The sequence below is a fragment of the Amblyomma americanum genome, chromosome 4 (assembly GCF_052857255.1).
Source record: "Amblyomma americanum isolate KBUSLIRL-KWMA chromosome 4, ASM5285725v1, whole genome shotgun sequence".
In the NCBI taxonomy this organism is placed as follows: Eukaryota; Metazoa; Arthropoda; class Arachnida; order Ixodida; family Ixodidae; genus Amblyomma; species Amblyomma americanum.
In genome coordinates this window covers 208,014,226-208,032,614 of record NC_135500.1, presented here as the reverse complement: position 1 = coordinate 208,032,614, position 18,389 = coordinate 208,014,226, and the positions used below count along the sequence as shown (strand labels likewise).

Sequence of the window (18,389 nt, the reverse complement as noted above, 5' to 3'; positions counted from 1 at the left end):
TCATTCACAGCGTGCATGGGATGGTGACGTAGGACGCCTGTATATAGGATGAAAGTTCCCAAGTTTATGCGTCACACAGTAGAGTCCTCGTACTGTGTCATGATGTGTCGTTATGAGTATAGAGGTAGCTCGTGGTCATCATTCGCTTCCTACCGCATCCTCTTCCTTTCCCCTGTCGCAGATCATCGGCATGATCTTCTCCATCTGCCTCTGCAAGGAGGTGTAGCGACGGCGGAGGCTTGCACCGGGTCGCCGCTGGCCGGGGGCGTCCGACGGGAACCGGCCGCTGCTGCTCCTGCCCCAGCGTTGATCGCTGCTGCACCCTACAGCACGGCCACCCGGCCGGGCTTGCCTGCGGCAACTGTAGCCCCCTCTTGACATCATTCAGGCGGAGCTAGGAGCGCAGCGCAACCTCCGAGGATTCGCTCGCACAGGCAGCTAGACGCGCAAGCCAACCCTTTTTCTTTGGGTGGCATTGCCCCACCCACGACACAGTAATGCGTGGCGCAGTTTCAACCGACGAACCAGGCGTGTGTTGGTCAGTGAAACCGAGTTACGAGGTGGCAGCTCAACCGTATGTATGGTTTGCTTCGCTTCGACCATGTTCAAAGTGTAATCGACGGGCGCCGCCGTATTGGAAAGTGGGCTGTGCGAGGCAACTTCGAACGTCTGCTCGTAAAAGAGGGGAGAGTTGAGGCATTGAAACTACTCCATGCTTTCCCCACAGCCCTAAAGCCAGCTGCTCCGAGGGTCGTGAAAAGGTCTGAGCTTGTTCCGCTCGCTTAGTGACGGGGTGTCCGAAGTCTACGCGCGGACAAATGTCACGTTTGCTTCTTTGCAGACGGGACATTCAAATGCCGTCGACTCCCACGCAGCCGGTTGAAATCAATTTCCTGGCTTGGTTAGAGAGTACGGGGCGCGTTGCTGAGATATTAAATGCGAGAAATAGGGAATGAACGACATTCACATTTTGTACTGTTTATCGCGTGTCCAAGCTCATCAGCAAGGCGAAAACTGGCAGCCTGGTTTACATACCGGTTGGAATCGTCGGCGCCTGGCTTCGTGAGACAGACGATTTTGTAAAGTGTCTACCAGATTTGGCTGCAGCTCGCTGGCTTATGCCGTGACACTCAAAGGGCACCGCAAAGAATAAGTTTCATGGCACGTCTGCGGGACCGCGTGTTTGGAGACGCTGAAGAAACGCTGATGAAGCAAACAAGATAATTGTATTTACCAGTTGAGCTGTAAAACGACGCCAAATTCAGGCAGATTTGGGTGGACGCATCATCGGTTCTCATAGTCGGCTTGCGCGTAGAAACGAACGTAAGGGCGAGGTGGCTCCTGTGTGGCGACTCCTCCGGGGATGCGCAGTGGAGGAAGGACGTGAAGGTCGTCATTTCGTTGTTGATGTCTGTGCACGGCAAAGTGGAGGAATGCCGCTAGGGTCTTTAATAGCTCTAGTCGAGTCCCGGAATGAAAGAAGTCCGTGTAATATGTGTATGCGTATATGCCGCCTACGCGAACGGGCAATGTAGTTTCTTGTTGAGTGAAAGGTGCTCATACGCTTCTCTGTCACTTCAAGATGTCTAATGTGTCATCATATTCAACTATCATTGAAGTCCCATCTCCATTGTAGCTAAGTACGTAATACACGCACAGCACCCACAAAGAGATGCACTTATTTTTATTTCATCGTATTTTCGATGTACAGCTCTATTTTTGATGTCGAACATGCTGAAGCTGCCTGGCACGCATGACGAAGCAGCGCGCTCGGTTTCATTCACATTCTGAAAACTGCTTGTCACTGCATGTTATCGAGCAAAGCCATGCCGTTATTTCTTGTATCAAAATGAGATGCCGCGATATGCCGTGGCCACTTGCTGGACATGTCAGGAGCTGTGCAAATGCTTTCACAGTGCTTCTGGTGAAAATTCACCCTATTGTAAGCGCATCTAACTGCGAACGCTGGCGCACATTTCTACTTCACTGAAGTCGCATCGCATCGCTATAGCCAGAAACTCATTTTAAGCCTTGCTTACTTGAGGCTTTTCTATTTTACTCAGCCATGATGAAGATGATACTCTTGATGTTTCAAAAGATGAAAGGTACTCATAGATTATGACGCTGTTCCAGTTATAAAAATGGCAACAGCATACCATTGGGGTTGTCTGTGTGACATCGGTAGACGTTGTGAGACTGAACAGAGAAAGCTTGTAAAATAATGGACAAGCCTCCCAACAATAGAGATTTAGCATAGCACGATCCGCTATCGCGGACCGGTTGCTCGAAGCGCCAGCTGCACCTCTGCAGATGGCCTCAAGAGGCGCACACTCGCCACTGCGCAGACGCAGATCGGTCCTTTAGAAGAACTTCTTGTTGGGCCAGTAGGTGCATTGCTTTGAAGATCACTGTGGCGGATCGCGCTATGCTCAAATCTCTCTTATTTTGAGCACTTAGTTACCTATCATTCACCAGTATTTAGTGTCCTTTTCTGTGTACTGGATTTAAACTTTACCGTCGACGTCTGCGACTAGAGAACAAATTAACAAATCAGAGAGCTAAAATTCTTCGTTACCGGTTGTTTACAGTGCTTCTTTCAAATGTAAGCTATAAATGTGACGACCAGTCTTTCTAACTGATAGCGTCAGCGCTTGAGCTCTGACTGACGTCAAGTAAGCTAAGCACTGCCGCAAGCTCCTCTTGTAAACTCCTCGATGATGACCTGGCTGCTAAAGTGAGCGCAGAACTGCGTTATCGTAGAACACACGAGGCACTTACCAATTTACTTTACTAAGCGTGGCGAATTTCGCAAACCGCTGCAATATCATCTTACACTGTTTGCTTTGCATCCAAAACCCACTTTTTCACGGGGACAGTGAACCAAGAAATTCGGTCTACCCTTCATTCCGCAACTGCTCTCCTTGCTGCTGTTTAGGATTACGACAAAAAACGAGACTTATTGTTAAAGCGCGCAAAGAAATTGCCGTAATTTTTTTGTTCCTTTACTAACACGGTTGGTGCAGTTAGGTTAGCGGCTGTGCAGCGTCGCTTCAGACACACGCACCGCGCGTTACACGTCCTTTACGTATCGTGCGTCAACTATGGTGGTTCTTATTTTTGCGCTCTGTTTAACGGTCATGGGAGATACCATCACATACTCGGGTACATTACACTGCCGAAAAAAAAAAAACACCCCAAAGCTCCACTTGCGTTTGCAGTTCATGCAAAGAGAGTCGGTTTGGCACAAGGAGTAGTGTGTGATCTAACGTTATATAGGTCGCCGGATAGTTGCTGAGTACGGGCATATATGGAGTGGCACGTGTAAGGTGCTTTGCGTGAGCTGTAAGCAGGCTGAAACTTTTTTTTTCTGCTCTTGGAGTCTCCTGAAGAGGTCAGTTAATCATTTATTGGTCGTCTTGCTTCCATCGTGTTCTATAGTAAACGTGCGAGTGTAGCAGCTGACTCAGACTTGGCGCATCTTGCGCAGACTTGAGGGAGAGATGAGAAGAATGTGCCAGAAGCCACTGATTAAGATGTAAAAAACTTTTTTCTTTTCCGAGGCAAAATATAGTATGACCAGGCTTGCTGAAGAAAACATTGCAGAAATTATCACTTAGCAGCAAATTGCCCCAGGGACACTGCGTGAAAGTGATGGTTGTTCATATACGGTAAAGATTCTCGAGATGCGAAAGGGGACTGCGGTTTGTCGCGATGCATGCAGTCGTGCAATTAGTTAAGAGGAACCAAGCTTTTTTTACCGGCGAGATGTGTCCTCAGCTCTCTCACACCGTGCTGATCCCGTATTGCCATCATGCCGCATTATCTGGCACCGCATTTACTGCTTCCGGCGCAGAATAGGACGGAGTAAAGGGTACGGCGACTCGGAAGATGCCACATGAATTCATTACGCATTCTGCTTTTGCGAAACGCGCAAATACTCTAAGTAAAAATGCGTATGGTGCCATGAAGTCAATGACGTCTTTTCGGTTTGACGAGGGTTTAGACGAAGAACAGTGAAATGATCTCCGAGGCCGCAGTCAATGGGGGAAAAAAAAGAGGTGAGCGTCAGCTTGACATCCAGAAACACTAGTTTCTCTCTGGTAGATCTTTAACTGGCGTATACGTCTTCTGAAGGCTTATCACCAGATTTGACTGCCTAAGCACGTTGTAATCTGCCGCATCATGAAAGCCAATCCTAATCAGGCTGATGAAAGACCAAGTTGTGAGTATTCCGTAAAGGCATACGTGTGCAATCACCACATAGAGCGTATGCTGAAAACGCCAATGTGTGGAAGTCATAAACGCCTTGTTCGCTTGTTCTAGCAGCCATTAGGCTCTGGTAGGAATATGCTCAGCGAACGGCGTTGCAGTGGGAGTATATTGGCTTCTAAGCGTCCTGAAGCGCGAATATATAAGCTGCCAATTCAAAATGAAAGCAATGATCCGGACATAACGTCGTTGGAAGACACAAATAACAGCCAGACCAGGAGACCTCAGCCTATACATTCACTTTTGATGCTGCTGTCTATAGTCGCATACAACACAAATGAGCCAAAACGAACCGGAAAATGTCCCTCTGAGGAGGCCCTCTGACCGATGGCGTCGAACTATTGCAGTGACGTCGTTATATCGAACATGCTAGCTTGGCATCGCAGGGGGCAGTCAGCTGCAAGGCGGTTGACCCCGATGTCATGGCAGTAGTTCCACGCCTTTAGTTGGAGGACTTCCTTTGGCGGGTATTTGCCGCTTCGGTCTTGAGTTGAATCCGAATATAGATACAGATCAGGGAGTAAGGACGCGTGTTCAGTAGAAAGTGTAAAAGAGTGCTTACGTTAACAACTCATTTTACCACCATTACCTTAGTACAGTATGGGTGAAAAGTGTTCGGGTCTCATGCCCTGCTTTCCAGCCGTGTCTGAGTAGTGGACCTGTGGAACCGCTTAAGTTATAAAATCCTTGCACTATGAAAAAAAAACGAAAAAAAAACAGCGTATTCACCTTTTAAGTCCATTTGGTCCGAGGGGGTGCCGCAAATTCCTCCATTATATGGCTCGAAAGCAAAATATATGGCCCGAAGACTTTTGCCCAAGGCTTCACCATAGAATTATTAATACAGAAAACCTCTCGGAACGTTCTAACCTTCTCGAACAACTCGTCTATTGTTGGACTCTTTTCGTAAACTGAACAAGATCGGGTATGCTGCGAGAGAAGCAAACGCTTGACTTACAGCACTTGCAGCCAGACAGTGCGTGAACTGTCAGTCCCATATTGAAGATGGCAAAGACTTGTGCTAATCACAGCCCATTATACGTTGGTTTGTCAGCGTGATGGTTACAGAAATACGCGCATGCAGACTCCGTCTGAGTGTCTTCCGTGCTTACTGCTCTGTGCTAAAGCGCCGTTTCTTTGACTGCCCAGTTCTGTACACCGGAATCGCATTGACAGAGTTAGATCTTGTCCCGTGTGGTTGGTCACCTCCGATGCGCCCGCGATCGTCTTCCTTCGGTGCGGGCGCCTAGTCATGATGTATACGCTTCGCTCTGGCCATCGACGCACAGCCAACGTTATAGCCCATGTAGTCGTCATCGCTGAATTCGCTGTCCCGCTCCAGCAGCTGGACGCTTGCGAGCTGGTTCGATAGTTTCTACCCGCGCTGCAGGCTTGCATCAAGTTAACCGCGTTCCGCCGCGCTCTCGTGTCCAAAGCGCGTTCAGAGTTGAACACATATATATAATATATAAGGCCTTGTTATGCATGTAGCCCTCGACCTGTGTGTAACCGGACCTGCTCCAAATAGTTTCATCAACGTTGTGTACATACATATGTAAACTTAATAAGCTTTCGCGTGGGTGCGCGCGGGGTGATCCAAGGAAGTCTAGCGGCGGTTCATAGTAAGGCGAGACTGAAATGAGCTGAGGGTCGGCTCAGGTCGGCCTGAAAAACATGTTGAAGGTCTGCTGCGTTACTCTCTTCAACGCTCCGCCACGCTGTTGACGCCCACTGATTTCTGCAACGATCTATAGAACGGTATGTTTTCTGTGGAAGTTCGCAGTGGCAAAAGAACAGCAGTCCAAGGTTGTCAGAAGTAATCATTTTCATCCCATTACTGTCGCGTGGTTGCAAAGACAAAGCTGGCAGATCTTCCAGATACGTGGACGGAGGCGTAAAGTAAACATCGCGAACAAAGGCCCGCATTTCAGGCCAGCAGCCGGCATGCTAGGAGCGCAAAATTATGTTTGCTTCAACTCACAGCCATCTCGTGCACAAACAAGTGAAAATAATAAAAAACGAACAAATGAAAACGCGCACTTTGCTTAATAGGAGTTCCTCTAGATAATGCAAGCAGGCGCATGGAGCTTTGGCGATGTCTGTCCAGCTTTAAAATCGGATTCGCAGTTCGTGCTGCTACCAGTGAAAGCGTCACAGCCATTGACTTCTTCCTTGAACGTAGTACGCAAACTGTGCAGTTGCAAGAGATTGTACAACAAAGAACCAAATCGTTTGTAGGTGAACATGCTTGGCTTACGTTGGGTCACCCTGTGTACAGGTCCAGCCATGCGTGCACATGTACTACAAAGTACATTCTGACAAAGTCTCTGATTATACAGTGTTATATATTTATGGACAATAAATACCTGTGGCGTTGTCTTGTTGTTCGACTGGTGTGTAGAAGTGTTGTTGCAGACTTAAAAGTTTACGTAACGTGTATATAGAAATGATATAGCTTTCACTTCTGCTTTCTTTGCCTTCCTGTCATAACCGAATCGTATGTATTGTGCAGCTCAAGAGAGCGCCGATGCTTTATCACTTGACGATCGGTTGCGTACATCGCGGTTACGCGTTGTATGGCCTGTTGACTATTTTAGAAGTGCTGAAAAATAAAAATGTGCGGAGCGCGTCCTTCGTTCCCAGATGTCTCTACTGTTTTATTCGTAATTTAACAAATTACGCCAATATGGATGAGCACACCAATGCACTATAAACTATAAACTTGTTTCTTTTTTTCAACACAAATCATGCTCTACCAAATGCGCCACATATCCACGTCTCCTTGTCTACCGCGACTAAGCTGCGATTTGATGGAAAGCAGCAATGTGGTTTTTATTTCTCGCGTCAAATACCCTTCTTCGTAACGTTTTGGCAAATGTACCAGGACACTTCGCCAGAACCAACTCACGGACATAGAAGCGAAGTCGGGCACTGCTCTGATTGTGTTGTGGCTGTGTGTTAACGTTTAGCAAATTGGTGCTTGCTCTGGGAGTGAAGAAATTGAAAATTGGTTTTTGAGGAAAGGAAATGACGCAGTAACCGTTTCACATATCTCGGTGGACACCCGAACCACGCCGTAAGGAAGGGATAAAGGAGGGAGTGAAAAATGATAGGAAGAAAGAGGTGCCACGTAGTGGAGGCCTCCGGAATAATTTCGACCACCTGGGGATCTTTAACGTGCACTTACATCGCACAGCACACGGGCGCCTTTTGCATTCCGCCTCCATCGAAACGCGGCCGCAGCGGTCGGGTTGAACTCGGGTACTCTGGCTCAGTAACAAAGCGTTTTTGCATTTGAGGCACATTTGTTAGCTGCGAACCACTGCCTGCCAAAAAGGAAGAAAGTCAAGCACAGTCGTTTGAGAGTGGCGAAGTGTCGAAGAGCAGCAACTGATCACAGGTATCCGGCGCCTGGCCTTATAAAAATGGTCTATAAGCTTTTTATACACTAGCCATCTTTTAGACTTTTCCTTTTGTCTATAGACAGTCTATAGACCATCTATAAACTAAAGTCTATTACCGCCTTAATGTCAATTTGTATATAGAATATCTATAGACTGAATTCTATAAGAGCCTTAATTTTCCTCTGTCATAGACTGCCTATATATTAAAGTCTATAACAGCGTTAATTTCCTTCTGTGTATAGTCAGTCTATAGACCATCTATAGACTAAAATCTATAACACTCAATTTTTTTGTCTTAGACGATCTGTAGACTAAAGTCTATAAACACCATCATTTCCTTTGGTCTATAACCGACTTACATTCCTTTCGTCTACAGTCTATAGACCATCTATAGACTAAAGTCTATAACCGCCTTAATTTCCTTTTGGCTGCAGATATATCCTTAGTCAATAACAGCCTTAAATTCTCTTCGTCAATAGACTAAAGTCTATAACAGCCTTGTAGTATACAGACTAACTACAGACTATAGATAGTCTATAGCTCCAAAACAAGTCTATAACAATCACGATTTCTTTTTATCAGAGAATCTCCGCCGCGTTCGGGTCGGACATCTGCTGAGCACAATGGACACAGACTAACGAAAAAGGAAACAAAAAATATATCTTGCCTGTGTGTTTCGTTGATAATTGTTTTTTTGGGGGGGAAAGGAAATGGCGCAGTATCTGTCTCGTATATCGTTGGACACCTGAACCGCGCCGTAAGGGAAGGAATAAAGGAGGGACTGAAAGAAGAAAGGAATAGGTGCCGTAGTGGAGGGCTCGGGAATAATTTCGACCACCTGCGGTTCTTTAACGTGCACTGACATCGCACAGCACACGGGCCCGTTAGCGTTTTTCCTCCATAAAAACGCAGCCGCCGCAGTCGGGTTCGAACCCGGGAACTCCGGATCAGTAGTCGAGCGCAATGTTTCGTTGCTCAGAACTCGCTTTTGACACAAAACGCAGCCGCCGCGGTCGGATTCGAACCCGACCGCGGCGGCTGCGTTTTTATGGAGGCAAAACGCTAAGGCGCCCGTGTGCTGCGCGATGTCAGTGCACGTTAAAGATCCACAGGTGGTCGAAATTATTCAGGAGCCCTCCACTACGGCACCTCTTTCTTCCTTTCTTCTTTTACTCCCTCCTTCATTCATTCCCTTACGGCGCGGTTCAGGTGTCCAACGATATATGAGACAGATACTGCGTCATTTCCTTTCCCCCAAAACCAATTATTATTATTATTTTATCGGAGAATCTATACACTGTCTTTCGACTAAGTCTAGAACAATGTCAATTTTTTTGCACTGAATGCTGAGGGGAACTGCATCCGAGGGGTTACTGCAACTATGACTAAGTCCTCCACCTCCTTCGCTATTTCGGGAATTAAAAATATTCTGTGAGGACAATGCAACGGCCTCCTGCATATTGTTTTAGAACCCTTGAAAAGCTCATTTCCGTTATACCGTGGCGTATATTGTGAATAGAATTCAAGAATATTTAATGCTAACTGGTAAAGCGAGGAAATGCAGCCATTCCTAAAGTAAGGGTGTCCGCGAACTTTACTACATCAAATGAACACGCTCTCTTTTTAAAAAAGTCGCTCGAGACAATTCCATTCCACCTTTCGAGTTTTACTGTCCAACGCGCCTAATTCAGAAACGTTTAATCAGCGATTCCACATTTCCCTTTAAAACTTCCTGAAAATAAAGGGGAAAAGACTGGTGTGAAAATTCAAGGATGTGTCCATCTCTTAGAAGCACCGTTAGAAGAATCTCAAAGAGCATGGTCCTCTGCGCGATTAAGATCTGCCATTTATGCCTTTAATAATAATAATTGTTTTTTTGGGGGGGGAAAGGAAATGGCGCAGTATCTGTCTCATATATCGTTGGACACCTGAACCGCGCCGTAAGGGAAGGGATGAAGGAGGGAGTGAAAGAAGAAAGAGAAATAGGTGCCGTAGTGGAGGGCTCCGGCATAATTTCGACCACCTGGGGATTTTTAACGTGCACTGACATCGCACAGCACACGGGCGCCTTAGCGTTTTGCCTCCATAAAAACGCAGCCGCCGCTGCCTTTGCAGTTCGCATTTAAGTGAAAGAGTGCTGCTACGCAACAATCACAAAGCCAGTATTTTTTCGCTCATCTATATGCACCTGCTGCTTCGGAGCAGATCACACGCTGATGTCGCCCATATAACTTTTCTAAACACGAACAGACGCTAAAAACATGTTATGCTATGCACCTTTTTAATTATTGTTCGAAAAGTGTGCCACATACTATTCGGTGGGACATACGGCGCGTATGGACAAGGCATTAAGGTTTCGGTTTTGTTCTCGCGAAACAATGCGGTTTTTTAAAGCGTGAGCGGAAAAATTAAGTTTATAAACCAATTGCCCTCTCTGGTCTTGGACACCAGGTCAAGCTACACACGGCAAGAGTGAAAGAGGTAAAGATACGACCGTGAAATCGGTTTCTGTTTCACGTTTTACCCATTTTACCGCGAGACGGCGGAAGATCATTCGGGCTGCAAACAACTGTGTGCACGGATATGTAGGTGTCGTCGGCGTGTCAATGGGCGTGTTCCGTTGCATTTTCATCGAAATCCAACTTAATCGTCCACTAACGGTAAGTCTGCACGATTATTTTTTTATTCATTTGGTCCCATAGACGAACTCTAGGCAGAGCTGTGTGTGCAGAACAGATTATGTGCGCAGCGACAAACTTCTTACCCTCGTTTGTAAGCGGCGTTATAAGCAGCGGTAGCCATCGGGTTCTCGACTAATACCGCTTATGCCGGAAAGGCAGTCGGTGCGAAACCCCTGATGGTAAGCCGCTCTTCGCGAGCTGTCTACTGTTTCGTGTTGTAAGGTAGGTCCGCGGCCAGAAATATCTCTTAGCCCGCGATAGACGGCCTAAGTGGAACTACGCGTTAGCGCCGTGTGAGCTCGATTTACTTGGCACCACCGAAAACGCACACTCACGTTCTGAGGTGGATTACATTTATTTTTTCATCTGTGTGTTATCGCCTGTCCAGTTCATTGATAGGTGTGCATTGCTCGTTAAGTGCAGACGGTCGCTCGGTGCGCGTTGCAAACGGAGACGTTTCACCAAAGATGTATTCACATGACGTCATCTGCAAGGGGTGCTAGCGGCATTCGCCATGCTGGTGGTCGCGCGCGCGGCAGCCGCAACCAGCCGCTGCATTTACCTCGCTGGTGATGTGTGAAATGTGGGTGTATTTAGCGTCTCGCCGCAAATCATTTCTGTCCGACCCGTAACACCGTGACTTAGTGGATACACCATGACTGTCTCTAAACAGAAAGGATCAGGCACGCTAAAAAGGTTACTCTTCGTGAAAACGTCGACCCGTATCGGAATGTGGAGGCGTGGTGTGCGACGTACTACAAGACTGCTGCCGTGCGTTGAATTCACCGATATCGAGGCCGGCCTTGTGCACGGCGTAAATTTGCTGACAGTCCAAGGAATAAAAGCATGGAAAGCTATGAGAGGGTGCAATTGCTTGACAAGGGGGCGAGCGCAAGATCCGTGCTGAGGGTGCCGACGGCCGAAGTGCCGTTTTTGGAGAGGTGAGTAATTAAACATGCCCGTTCGTTTAGCTAGCTTAGCTTGTCATCTATGTCTGCTGAAAGTGACGTGTTACTACTGAATGTAGCGAAATCGATGCACATCGCGTTGCAGCGAACCGTCCTATAGATTCCAGGTCTTGTGCACTCGAAGCAACGCTACGTTGCGACAATCAAATCTCCAAAACATTCTCGCTATGTCTGCCATTCATGCTGCGAGCGCATATGATAGTATTTGCTCGACCATTTTGTCGCGTAAATAAAGCAGCTATGACGCAATTAGCCTTTCTGCTGAAACAATGAAGCTTCAGCACTTCGCTGACTACAGCCGCTGGAAATATGAGTTTCTGCGGCGTCAGTTTTGGAATATGGGTGATTAATCATGTGCTCTGTTATCCAAGATGTGCCCTGCATCAGTAGCTGATAGTTATTAACCGATATTAAAAGCTGCAAGTCGTCTACATTCTTGCGTGCAATGCAGCCGGCCAGTTTTGCTGCCGAGTTGCGGCAGGCAGTTTAACCGGCACAGAATTCTGCTGTAAACTTCATGCATAATAAGCGCTCCACAAAGAAAAGTGGACGTTGGCGCATTTAACGTGCGGAGGTGTTACGGATCACTGACAATTCAGGCCGGGTACCTCACGGCGTACCGTGACACTTTGCGAACTGGCGTGAAACGACCGCAAACATGGCGCGTTTTCCACGGTGACGTTTTCGCCGCCTGGTATAGCGCGGCCTCAGTGAATACCTCTTATAGGCGAGCGCGGGACGTTTGTCCAAGTTGTACTCAAGCGACTCTTAGCGAATGCTTATGGTATGATGGTTGAATAAAAGTCGTTGCCGGCCCGAATGTCCAGCGTGTACAACTACAAACACCGCGAAGAACCTACGAGCTGCATCCTGTCTGCTCTTTCGTTGCACACATATGGATTCGTCCATCCCTGTTATCCGATCCGTTAGCCGCCGCCGCTGGCCTGCGGGCACTTCGTTTTGAATAAAGCTGAGTAAAGGTCGCCTCGAGAAGAGATGGCTTACAGTTTGTTCCGAGAGGCTCGTTCGTGAACCCGCTCACGCGTGCACAAATTTCTCCAAAAGCATTTGTGCGAGAGGCAGAGTATGCCTTTCTTATCTCAGACTGCTACATTACGAAAACGCCAATTTGACTGGGGCACTTATTTGCGCCGCGAATGTAATTCAGCTCTTTTTCTTTTCTTTTTCAGTTCCCCTTATATTATTTTTTCCTTTGTGCTGTCCAGGTCAACATGCCCGGATGATTGACTGCAGACAACAGATCGCAAGAATGCTTCTGAGGAAACTAGTCGGACCGTTACTTTCAACATTTGTATAATATGGTGCATTTTTATGGTGCATGTATTGCATATTCCCAGCCTGGATAGGTTGGAAATAAACTAAATTTATAACTTTATTGATCGTCGTGTCATTTGTGAAGACCTTGTGGTCGGCCATTTTCAACGGTTGTAGACTCTCTATAGACAGTGTCTATAGCATTGCCAGGCCATATACCTATAGAATGTCTATAGTCAGTCTATAGACCTATGTCTACTCGACCAGTAGACTTGTCTATAGACAGAAATCTACATGAATTGTATGGCCATAAGTCTATAGATCGTCTTTAGACATGTGTCTACTAGACTTTTAGTGGACATTTGTCCATAGACTCTATAGACAAATATATAGAAAGTGCATGGTCATAGGTCTATAGATCGTCTATAGACTGTTTATAGACGTCTGTCTATTAAACTTTCAGTAGATATTTGTCTATAGGCAAAAGTGTACTAAAAGCGTACGGCCTTAAATCCATAGGTTGTCTATAGACTAGTCTATAGCATTTGTCTATAGAGTCTGTGGACTGTACAGAGTTGTAAGGGTGACGCCATGCGCAAGACGATGGCTGCGCCGCCTGTTGGCAAGCCCGCGAAGCGTGAGCGGGCTTCCTCGGCCGCTTTCCCCGTCCGTTTCAGCGCGCTTCCGCTTTGCGCTTGTGTGTTGATAGCTTATTTCGTTTAGAATATTTCTTAGTCGCGAATCTATTTTCATGTAAGTCCTCAGCGACGTAAAAGAACGTACTTCTGCGTAGGTGGCTGCTGGAAATTTTCTAAAACTCTCCAGAAACACGCCCTTGTGTCCTCTCCGCTCCATCGCTCGACAGCGGTATAGGTCGTGGTTCTTCGACGAGAAAAAAATAAGTTTGCGTCGTATTCAGTTTGCGCGTTAGACCGTTTATTGCCTTATGTTTCTGTCTCCCACCACAATCATGATCGTCTTCACGCGTAGTCGCCTCGTTAAGGCTCGCAAGGTGCAAAACAGACGCGGTGTTTGCAAATGCGACAGGTCGCCCTCATTTCGGTGTAAGTGGGCTTTTGGAGAGAAAAAAAACAGCCAAGTTGTGAGTGGCTCACTGCTTCTGTATGCTTCTAACGAGTTGGTTATTTTGAGAAGCAGCTGACGGCTGAATAGAATGCGCCACACAAGAAAGACCGCGTGCCTGCATCTATCGTGACACTTACTCTCGCTCAACATTGAAGTTACACATAAATGCAGCCTGTCACTTTAAAATTATCCATGAACGCTCTCCACTATGCACATGTTGATAATCTGCCAGGCTGACAGCGCTGTTTATTGCAAATCGGCTGCAAGAAATCGAGCGGCTGTGTTTTTGCACTTGCATTTGTGAGCGATCGTACTCTTGCGACGTTACATCACTTGTGAGCTCTTTGTCGTGTGACTTCCAAAAAGCCAGAACTACGGAGCTATGGTGCCTATAGCCTTCGTATATTGTCATGCTGTCCTGGAAGTGTTTTACGAGCCATGCTTAGTTTCACGAACTTAAACAGCTTCGTCTGCTTTGTTACTGCTTGGCAATGTTGCTGGACTCCATTACGTTTGTTCATGGGATGGAATAGATCGGACCGGACTGGACGAGCCTTTCCGGGCTGTACATTAGGTATTGCGCATAGAAAGCCACCCTAATCAACGCGAAGCTAATGCACTCACCATTTAAATGAAAACATTAAAAAAGAAATGGTTTGCTCTGGTCACTTGGGCACCATTTCAGCAATATGCCTTTCTGGTATAATTCAATCGCTTTCTCCGAGAGGAGCACCTCTTCGCTCCGCGCATGTAACGAGAGAGCACTTCAAATATGCGCACGGCATACCAGTGGAATATAATTCTTTCGTCAGAGGGTCCATTCCTGTGCCTTGTTATCAGGCTTAGCGAACTATTCACCAGCGACAATTAAATTACTCATATATATATATATATATATATATATATATATATATATATATATATATATATATATATATATATATATATATATATATATATATATATATATATGTGTGTGTATATATATATATATATATATATATATATATATATATATATATATATATATATATATATATATATATATATATGTGTATATATATATATATATATATATATATATATATATATATATATATATATATATATATATATATATATATATATATATATATATATATATATATATATATATATATATATATATATATATATATATTGTAATGGGACCGACAGGCGCAGCGCAGCGAAGAAGCGGACGAGTTCAAGCGGGACAACGAAGAAGCAGACGAAGTGCAGCTGGGTTTTTCGAACGACGCCTGTGAGTGTGCCCGTTGTGTCGCCGGACAACCAAGACCAACCGACCTGTGCTTCAAATAAACGCCTTGACACTTGGTGGAGGTGCCTCGGTTCCCGTCCCGGTCCTCATCCTGGAACTTCGAAGTGGAACGCTCCTCGTCTCCGCCACCATGCCGGAAGGTCCGAGTGAACCATCGCAGCCCCTCCCTGCCACCGTACTCTGTCACGGGGTGCTGCGCCAGCGTGACCCTTCTCCTTTTAGTGGCACCGATGACCAAGACGTCGACGATTGGCTGGCCTCCTATGAGCGCATCAGCACTTACAATCGGTGGGACGATTCCGTCAAACTTAGCAACGTCCTATTCTATCTAACGGACGTTGCCAACCTATGGTTTCGCAACCATGAGGCCGACCTTCCCACCTGGTCGTCCTTTAAAACAAGCTTCGCCGACGTTTTCGGCCGCCCCGCCGTCCGGAAGCTTCGCGCCGAGCAACGTCTTCGTGCTCGATCTCAGCTCCCTTCCGAGACGTTCACCAGCTACATCGAGGACATCGTTGACCTGTGCAAGCGTGTCAACCCCTCCATGTCCGAAGGGGATAAAGTCAACCACATACTTAAAGGCATAGCCGATGACGCTTTCCAGATGCTGCTGGCGAAGAACCCCACCTCCGTCGCCACCGTCATCCAGCTGTGCCACAGCTTCGACGAACTCCGCAAGCAACGCGCATCTACGCGGCAGTCCGGCGCGCCTGCGGGAGGTCTTGCTGGCTTGGCCCTTGGTGGCTCGTCTGCTGAGCAGTCCCTGTTCATGCAGCAGGTTAAAGACTTCATCCGCGAAGAGGTCGCTCGCCAGCTTTCTCTGCTGCATCACCTTCCCGACCCCGTTTGCCCTCCGCACGACCTGGCGCCATCTCTCACGCCCACAATCCGTCGTGTTATTCAGGAGCAGGTCGCTGCAGTTCTGCCATCCAGTCCCCCACCTCCTCCTGTGGCAGCGCCGCTCACCTATGCTGAAGCAGTCACCGGTACACGGCGCTCGCCCACCTCTGCCGCCTACCCTAGCAGCCCGGCCTTTTATGCTCCACCGCCGTCTATACCCCCGCCGCAGGTCCCGGTCCGTCGACCCCGCCGAAACCCTACGAACCCTTGGCGTACCGAGGACAATCGACCGATATGCTATTCCTGCGGTCTTCCGGGCCATGTCGCACGCTTTTGCCGTCAGCGATCTCCTCGTTCTGGCGATTTCATGCGCAATTTCCGGTACGATTCCGGGCCGCCCTTGCCTAATGTCTCTTCTGCCTCCTCTACACATCGCTCCCAGTACCCTACTCGTCGCTCGCCTTCCCCTCGTCGACGTTCCATTTCTCCGATGCTCCGCCGCCCGGACCCTCTCCCAGAGGAAAACTGACTGCCGCAGTTCAGGAGGCAAGAACTGCGTGTTTTGCCAACTTTTTAAGTCCTCCGTGTCCTCCTGCTAACGTGATTGAGGTGTCTGTTGAAGGCGTCCCCGTTCTCGCGCTCGTCGACACGGGTGCTGCAGTGTCAGTAATTAGTGATGCTCTTCGCCGCAAACTTCGTAAGGTGACAACGCCGCTGTCTGACTTTTCACTACGTGCGGCCACCTCTCAGCGCATCCACCCCATCGCAGCCTGCACGGTCCGCGTTACTATCAACGACGTCGCCTATACCATCGAGTTTGTTGTGCTGACCGCCTGCTCTCACGATGTCATCCTCGGCTGCGATTTCCTCTCGACCCACCGTGCAGTGATTGATTGTGCCCGTGCGGAACTTGAGCTTTCTCCCCTGTGTGATGTTTCGTTGTGTGACCTACCTGTGCGCTCCGCTAAGCTTCTTGTAGCTGCCGACACCGACATACCTCCCTCCTCTTCAGCCCTCGTTCCGCTCCGCCCCGACTCTTTCCTCAGCGGCCCTGTTCTTTTCACACCTACCGCAGCACCCACTCGCCATCAGCGCCTCCTCATTCCATTCGCCGTTGTCTCGATTTCCGATGGCCACTGCGCCATCTATGTCACCAACCCATTTCCTTACCCGTCGTTTGTTCTTCGCGGCGAATGCCTCGGCTCTATTGAAGAACTGGACCCTGCTCTTGCTTCCGAGTTCTCCGATACCCGTGCCTGCTCCCCAGTTACTGCCTTAGCCTGTTGTGCGACAGCGCCCGATCCGATTTCCATCGACGTCTTTCGTCGTAACATCGCTCCCGACCTTCCGTCCGCTTACCGTGACCAACTCTTGGAACTTCTCTGCCGCTTCCGCAACTCTTTCGACCTTTCCCAGCCCTCCTTGGGGCGCGCATTGGCCGTCTCTCACACAATTGACACTGGTACCCACGCTCCCTTGCGTCAGCGACCGTACCGAGTCTCGCCGAGCGAGCGCCGCGTCATCCGTGACAATGTTGACGACATGCTTCGGCGCGGCATAATACAGCCTTCTCACAGCCCTTGGGCCTCTCCTGTTGTCTTGGTGACGAAAAAAAATGGCTCCATCAGGTTCTGTGTGGACTACCGCCGTCTCAACAAGATCACACGCAAGGATGTTTATCCTCTACCCCGAATCGACGACGCACTGGATTGCTTGCAGGGAGCGGAGTATTTTTCATCCCTCGACTTACGCTCCGGCTACTGGCAGGTCCCGATGGCGGCGAACGACAGGCCGAAAACCGCTTTCGTCACCCCAGACGGCTTGTATGAGTTCAATGTGATGCCATTCGGCCTCTGCAATGCTCCAGCCACATTCGAAAGGATGATGGACACTATTCTCAGTGGCCTCAAATGGGAAACTTGTCTGTGTTACTTAGATGACATTGTCGTTTTTTCCAAAGATTTTCCTTCCCATCTGCACCGCCTTCAGCGCGTACTCACTAGCCTTACTGACGCCGGCCTCCAACTAAACTTGAAAAAATGTTACTTCGGTGCAACGCAGCTCACAATATTAGGCCATGTCATCTCCAAAGACGGCGTTCTTCCTGACCCTGCCAAACTTCGCGCCGTCGCTGACTTCCCCAAACCAACCACCTTAAAAGAACTTCGCAGTTTTATAGGCTTATGCTCATATTTTCGCCGCTTCATCCGAAATTTCGCCAGTATCATCGCCCCTTTAACGCAGCTTCTTGCCGGCAGCCCGAACCTTTCGTCTTGGTCCCCCGCCTGCGATACCGCGTTCAGCACTTTACGTCGCCTGCTGGTCTCTCCCCCCATCCTTCGCCATTTTGATCCCGCCTGTCCGACAGAAATTCACACTGACGCGAGCGGTGTGGGCTTGGGCGCAGTTCTTGCCCAGCGAAAGCCTGGGTATCCGGAATACGTCGTCGCTTACGCCAGCCGCGCCCTCACCAAGGCGGAATCAAACTATTCTGTTACAGAAAAAGAATGTCTCGCCATCATTTGGGCAATTGCCAAGTTCCGCCCTTACATTTACGGCCGGCCCT

At 48.1% G+C, this 18,389-nt stretch overlaps 1 protein-coding gene across 1 annotated transcript in view; it reads left to right on the top strand.

The window, feature by feature from the left end:
• Positions 1 to 6,913, top strand: part of LOC144129194 (CD9 antigen-like) — a 44,341-nt gene extending 37,428 nt beyond the window's left edge. Inside the window, exon 7 of the mRNA XM_077663174.1 lies at positions 182 to 6,913. Within this exon, the coding sequence (XP_077519300.1) occupies positions 182 to 226 (45 nt within the window). The 3' untranslated portion in view covers positions 227 to 6,913. The remainder of the gene's footprint in view (positions 1 to 181) is intronic.
• The last annotated feature ends 11,476 nt before the right edge of the window (positions 6,914 to 18,389 follow it).